Source organism: Octopus bimaculoides, chromosome 3 (genome assembly GCF_001194135.2).
Source record: "Octopus bimaculoides isolate UCB-OBI-ISO-001 chromosome 3, ASM119413v2, whole genome shotgun sequence".
Classification (NCBI taxonomy): Eukaryota; Metazoa; Mollusca; class Cephalopoda; order Octopoda; family Octopodidae; genus Octopus; species Octopus bimaculoides.
In genome coordinates, this window is record NC_068983.1 from 67,180,358 (window position 1) to 67,188,259 (window position 7,902).

At 29.7% G+C, this 7,902-nt stretch overlaps 1 protein-coding gene across 5 annotated transcripts in view; it reads left to right on the forward strand.

Moving 5' to 3' along the window:
• The window catches only part of LOC106871954 (protein still life, isoform SIF type 1), a 1,491,364-nt gene that overhangs the window by 1,352,096 nt on the left and 131,366 nt on the right, over nucleotides 1–7,902 (forward strand). For all 5 annotated transcript variants that reach the window (XM_052966200.1, XM_052966198.1, XM_052966202.1 and 2 more), the window contains one exon: nucleotides 6,903–7,006. In XM_052966200.1, the coding sequence (XP_052822160.1) occupies nucleotides 6,903–7,006 (104 nt within the window). The remainder of the gene's footprint in view (nucleotides 1–6,902; nucleotides 7,007–7,902) is intronic.

Consider the following 7,902-nt stretch of genomic DNA (forward strand, 5'->3'; position numbering starts at 1 on the left):
ATGATAAATTGAGTGAGTTTTGAGAGATATTTTTAAAAGGGAAAAATCAATTAAAAGTGTTGAAGCAAACAGTTTCTGAAAACAACAGGAACTAGAGATGATGTGTTGATAAAATGGAAGAAAGTATTTGAAACCAGAGTTATCTGGGTTTGTGAAATAAGCTGGGATATTTAAAGGTTTGACTTAAAAGCCATGAGGATGTGGTGATATCTACTAGGTACTGACCTATATAAAATCTAATGTATTCATTGAAAATGGAGTAGTTAGCCTATTGTTTGAGCAGATTTATTAAAAAAAATTTTTTCAGTTGAAATACAAAGGAGATACAATCATCCCATTGGAAAAATACTGGTTCATGTTGTTAGTCCAGTTTTCTTCTGCAATGATAATAGATAAAGAATATATAACGTATATCAATTGTCTATACTGGGTAATATAATTATAATCCAAGTAATGACTTTATAGATGAAGTCTGCAAGTATCAGATATTATCAGTAGAGAGAAATGAGGATTATGATGTTCATACTTTCTGCAAGTCATCAGCAATATAACTGAAAATCTGACATTTTAAAATTTAAATTTGATATAACTTTTATTCAGTAACATCTTGTTATTACACTTTGAATATTATTTGCATGAAGTTTTCTACATCTCACTTGTACTGTGTATGTATGTGTTGTACAATTTTGTTTGAATGCCCCAAGTAATTTAGGAAAAAAAAAAAAAAAATGCAAATAGTGGTTCCAAATAATTGCAAGTTCTTTTTAATAAAATATATATAAAACTCCACCCATATATAGACATTGTATATGATCTGAATACAGTAATTAACTCATATTATCTATTGCATTAACTTCTATCTTGATTGTTTTGCTTGGTAATAAAATATAAAATTCTGAAGTTGAATAACACTTTTGATCTTTAAAATGTGGATTAAAGGTCATATATCCAGCAAGATGTGTAAAGTGAATTGGGATTATTTAGGAAAATGAAATCAGATACTTTTCTGTTTAAACCTTTCCTTTCCTTTTTTTTAAAAAACAATTCGGAAGACTAAAAATTTGTCTTTTTAGTTTCAGACCTTGTTTTATATAAAATATTTTTTATTACTAATTTTCTAGGAACAGTACAATTTTCTTTTCTAAAGATATTGTCCTGCAATGTCCAGTGAATTGAGCAGACTTAATGAGAATTGAGCTTCTTTGATTATCTTAAAGTAATATGATTAACTTAAGAGCCTCATTGAATGTTATACTTATTAGTTTGATTTCTTGCTTAGATTGTTGCCAGTGATGTATAACATTGCAGATATGCAATGCTGAGAAAGACTACCTTTAGCTATTGTACTTATAGAATGCCTGTTAGAAATTGCATTCTTATACAATACAATACACACGGAGATTTCAAATCAGCTTAACCTTCTATAAATTCACAAGTTAGCTCTTATGCACAATGTCTCATTATTGATAAAACTTCTTACATATCTACAGAGGTCTTTCTATAAACATCATCTCCTATTTGCACCACATTAAATAAAATGGAAATTATTAGCAGAGTCTATAAGATTGCTTTCTATTATAACTTATTTGGGATATAGGAAATTTTCAATTCTTCCGTATAATTCTTCCAGCCAGTGTACCAGATACAATACATTATCTAATATTCGTATAAGACATATGTTAATCTTCATGCCTTGATGGAATTAGCATTGTAATGTGTTGCAAACCAAATCCATAAACGATATATATATATATATATATAATGAATGTTTTTCTAAAAAAAGCTATATACATAGAAAAGCATTGTCTATATAACTTTTAGACCTCTCATTTAAAATAGGATATGATTGACATAGTGAGTTTGCTTATTCTTCTTTAAGGTTTTTAAAATTGTTTTTCTTATACAGTTTATTAAAAGAGGAAGGGGAAAACCCATGACTTTTACAGGGCCCCAAAGAAAAGGGAAAGAAGCAACTAAATTGTTGGTTGTTAATAAATGCTTTGGTCTCTAAGTAACCCAACTGGAAATAAATGGTCTTGTGTAAGTTTCCTATTGAATAGGGTAGCACCCTGTGCAGTGCTCATAGGACTGAGCCTCTGCAGGAAAACTATTTCCAGCTGTATCATCTAAGTTGCTGTGGCATTATAAAAGGTAAAATGCAGAAAGAATCAGAACATTGAGTTACTGAACCACTCTCAGACTAGAGATCTATTACAAATGCTTGCAAAGAGAAAACTCTGCTAACTGTACCTAAGTACTACCACACTGCACCCATTTATAAATTGAGTGACAAAGTAGGTCTATCTCCATAAAATTAAGTCTGCCTCCCTGAAGTTTCAGCAGTTGCCCTTTGATAAAATGTCTGACTGCAAGGAATTGAGGTCACTGTGACTTTTACAGTGACAAATCACAATCTTAAAATTTTGTAATTGTTTTAATATATTTGTTGTGAGGTGAATTTCAATGTTTCATTCTTCAGAGAAGAAATGAGAAACTTTTTGAATGGTTGTAAATGAAAGTGAACACTATAAGAAAAAACAGAGAGATGAACAGGAAGTGTGGTAGTCAGTATGTGATCAAAGTGGTGAAACAAAAGGAAAGCAAATACTTTGAAGAAACTCTGTACATACCTAAGCACAGTGACATTCAGATTTGCATGTGTACATACACTAACACCTTTAATTTGGAAGAAAGTAGGGAGTGGAAACAATTTCACTGCAAGGTTAAACACATATGGGTATGAGTTTGTATATTTGCTGTATGTTTATCATGTTTCCACTATTGATAGATGCAAACTAGATAACAAAACATACACAGTATGTATTTGTTGTACCACACACAACTATTTGTATAATGTGTGCAGTATCGTCTCATACACATTAATCTTGACATATTTACATTGAAGATCTATGGTATATACTAGGCATTTAGTTGGCTTTCAGCATTCCCAAACATCTGCCTGAATATACCTATAAATATATCAGCAACACTAAAAAATTTCTTATCTAATTTCTATAATTCCTGTAATTTCTTTACATAGAAGTCAAGATGTTTGATTTAAAAGAATGGTATATTTGTATTAAAATTGTCTTATTGTTATTATAGTTATTTATCTTATATAAACAAGTTTTGGTATTTGTTTTAATTACAAATGGCTAAAGAAAACACATATATGGGAACTGCATATCAACTACAACTAGGAATCATCATTAGCTTCTTTTTTACCATGATCATCATCATCACCATCCTCATCATCATTCAGCACCATCATCAAGTATCTCAGCCAATACTACCGTCATTAGGCATGATATTGATGATTATTTCTTCTTTGATATAGTTATAACATATGACCTCTTCTAAGTTGATAGATCTAGAACATTTAGTAACATTATAATAGAAATCTACATATAATTTTTGGTTTATTAGTTTCAATTAAATACTGTTTTTTTTTTTTATAAAATATCAAGTAACTATATTCCCTTCTGCCTTAACTAATTTCCTCTGCTATTATTTATATGCTTTTCACACAGATTTTTGAAACAATTCTTTCAATTTTTAAAAGCTCTTTTGCAATTACTAATAATATCTTTGAAATCAGTATTGGAATTTACAATATTGGTGTTTTTTGTGTTTTTCACTTAGCTGTCATTTTTTCTTTGCTTCAAATAATTGCAAATACTACCAGATAAGAGATATTCTACCTTAACAGGAAATGGAATCATTGCAACCTCTTCATGTGAGGCTAAATAAATTTTAGTATGTTTCTCCTTAATGCAAATGAATCTAGATATTCTAGGATAAAGACTTTAGGTATATAGTGATCAAATTTAGTTCTTCTCTTAGAAAGATTATTGCTACTGAGTAGCTGATGACCCCACACAGTTGTGAGTATGATGTTAAATAACATAGCACTGTTAGGGATATTTATGAAGAAGGAAATTGTATAGCATAAAAAGAAGAGGTACAATAAAAGGAAAAAGATACATAATTTTAGTTCTTAGAAATAGGTTACAAAAGCTAAAACATGAAATAAACAAGATACAGAATAATGAAAAACAGAATATAAAATAATATCAATTTGTACAGGGAAAATGAAAAAAAAACCAATGGGACCCCCCACCCCACCCTAGCAAATTGTTGTTTTATAAACTAAGAACCAGTAATATTCTGTGTATGCCCAGACTATGGAGAATAGTATTTAGTTCTTGTGTTAAGATGACATCTATATTATAATCTTCACATTTTTCTTTCTATTTCTTTTCCTCTACTTTCTTCCATCTTGCTCTAGAAAGTGACATTTGCTATTTCTCTCCTTCACACACCCACTTGTTAACTTCCTCTGTAAATAATTACTTTCTCCTCTATTCTTTATTGATTTATCATATTAAGCCAGAGTAAGCGCAGTTCTTTCTCCTCCTCTCTTTATCTTAGTTTCTTATACCAATAGGCATTTAAATATATTGTGCTATACTTCAACATATTTAAAAAAAAGATTTCTTGCAATGTTTATATCAAAACTAGATATCATATTTGGTTCCTTTAGTGGTATACAGCCATATTCTTGAAACCATGTCTGAGCTCTTGACACTGAGTTTTTTGATGTCTTAAACGATATTCAGCTCTTTATAAATTCACTTAAGCATCAAGTTCACATTTAAAAACATTTGTTACTGATGTTCTAAGCAGAAGTAAATAACAAATGTGAATACTTTAATAAGGCTGAGCACTTGAAAAGAACTAATAACATAAGTATTATTTATCCATTATTTGAAAGTCATTGCAACAATTTGGATTGATTAAAACCTTCAGTAATATTATAATAAAACCACAAATGGATTTTAGATTTTACTCATATAACTAGAATATAAACTATATAGAATTCTGTGGCATGTAGTTTCAGTACTGTATTATTCTTTGTATATTTATCATTTTGGAAATTTACATTGTGCTCAATTTATACCAGCTTTATACATCAACATTTCAGTTACATGGGAATGAAAATTTCCCAGTTGAGCTTACAATCGCTTTTCTAGCTATAATACTGGTATTGTTGAACCTATCTATAAGCAACATATTGTATGCTTTTTTTTATTTTCTCTTTTTTTAACAGTTCTTTTAGACTGTATTAAAATTACAAGCTCTATATCAGAGCATTGTGTCAGGCATATCTTGACAAGTTTTATTCACTTCTTTTCCTTCACTGCTAGCATGAAATCTTAGCTTTGTTACTCAAAACCGTGTAGATGAAAAACTGTTGCCTAACTTCTACAAAAGACTTTAAACTTTCTTCATATACAATAGAAAGAAATTGTATTGGTGCATGTGTGTCTGCCTGTACTTGTTAATGCTTCATTGTTTCTATTTGAAGTTGTTTCCATTTATGTAGATTGCAGATAAGTTGTTGTGTTCGTTGCTCTTTAGAAATTCAGCTAGATTTAGGTTGATTAGATGCATAAATATACAAATATAATTAATAATTTGCTTATACGTACATGTGAATACAATCTGTTTTGAAAACAAAATTATATGGTTATAGATATGTGATCAAAAATTATATCACATTTATGTCATAACTGAAGGCTGAAATTCATTTATCTGACTATTAGTATGACATTATGATGGGTGGTAATAGTGCTAATGTTACTATTACTACTGCTGCTTTGAGAAATCATTTATTATAATTATTGTGTAACACTGTATTTCTAATAATAGCTGTAAGTTCCTTTTTAAAACTTTCTGAAATATATTTTTTCAAAGATACCTTTTTGCTTGTCACATGAAGTAATGAGAACAGCTCTGTTTTGAAGAGATCTCATCTGTATCATTCAAAATAACACAAATTATCATAATTGCCAATGATTTTTTTATTCACCATATGAAGTTTATTACAACAAGCTGAGAGAAAGAATATCATTTTCAAAATCTTTGCTTGTTTAAATTATATCATTATTGTCAAAATTTTATCATTATTGCCATTACTCATTGAAATAAAAACTGTATATTTCAATTGTACTATTAAGAGTTTATCCAAAATAGGGGATGGAGTCTGTTCATCAAGGAATTTTCTTTGCATCAACACCAATTGAATAAAATATATTTTATAATGTCAAGATAGTCATCTTATTTTTAGTATTCTTAATTTGAAGATCAACATAGAAAACTGAAGATGTTCAGTTTATAAACAGATCATTACAAATTATTTTGAAAATATATGGAGAAACCTCACCAATTTGAAACCACTTACATCAGTTTAAGGGGATCTAATTTAGTACATTAATTCACAGGAAATGATTATTCTTCTGTGACAAATTCTATATATGATAGAAGGAGCATTACTTACCTAAGTGTGTATAGCTGAAAATGATTCAGGTTGTAGAAATTAACATAGAAAACATCAGTAGAGATGAAACCAAGCCGTACATATATACATTTTTGAAGGACATATTATTATTTGTTAGCTTTGAATATCTCTAGTTAGGCTGTAGATGACAGTGAATGTAGTACAGTTCTGGATAACAAATATTTTGCTATGTATGTTCTGTGTGAAATCCTGCTGATTTCAACTTTACCTTTAATATTGCTGCAACTGTTGAATAAAGCTTCAAAAAATATATAATTCTTTGTACATCCAGTAAGTGATCGATATTGAGGACAGCACTAGGAAACTCATTCAGAACTAAAGATTATGAATGAGAGGATTTACTGAAAATGAGTGACAATTTTAGGGTAAATTGTAATAGTTTTATGTAATAAAACATATGTAACTTTTAACTTCCAGTAATATCAAATGCATAATTTATAAGTATTTTCCTGTAAATGCAAATTCTTTATTTTCACATTTTTTCCATTTCTTTCATTTTTAAATCTTAGAGTAAATGTATCCTTTGTTTTGTTTCTTGCAGCCCTCAGATGACGAGCCAGGCGACAGTGATAGTAGCATACATACCATGACGTCCGAGTCACAGCTATCGTATGGCAAGCAGAGTGGTGCTATTCGAAAGGCAGGGTAAGTCTCTTGATTAATTAACAACTCCTGTAACATAGTAAGGATTATAAAGGCTTTTATATAGAGACAAAAAATTCATCATCATCATCATCATCGTTTAATGTCTGTTTTCCTTGCTGGCATGTGTTGGACAAACATGCAACATTTTTTTCTTAAAGATTGATAATGAAAATGAAATGGTTGCAACTGGGAATGGATTCTGTTTGCTATTAATATAATATGAACCCTTTTGTATGCTACAAAAACAGAATAACAAAGTTAACAGTATTTTAATTTCATAAATAATGCATTTAACTTGACTTCAGTTTTCTTTTACTTCACATTTCAAAGAAAAGTTGTTAATTTCAAACCATTTCCAGACTGTATAGTTAAAAAAGGTGTTGGTATGGCTGAGTGGTTAAGAAGTCCACTTCCCAACTGCATGGTCTCAGATTCAATTCCATTGTGCTGCACCTTGGGCAAATGTCTTCTACTGTTGTCATGGGTCAACTAAAGTAATGTGAGTGGATTTGCTAGAGAGAAACTGAAAAAAGTGTGTCGTGTGTGTGTGTGTGTGTGTGTGTGTGATTCTTTGTTTGCATTTGCTTTCTATTATAATTTACAAAAGTTATGAACTGCAGGCAGTATTGTTTTTGTCATTTCTATCAACAAATCATCTCCTTGCTTCAGACCTTCTAAGGCAGGTAAAAGAATACATCATTTACTTGAAAACAGGAAGTGCATGTAACTGTAAAACAAGGACTCCATAATATTATATTCATTTGACTCATGCCACTATGGAAACAGATGTAGAAATGAGCAAACTACAGTATGATTTTTATTTGAATATAAAATTCTTTCTATCTTTAGCTGCCTGGTATATATATATATATATATATATATATATATATATATAT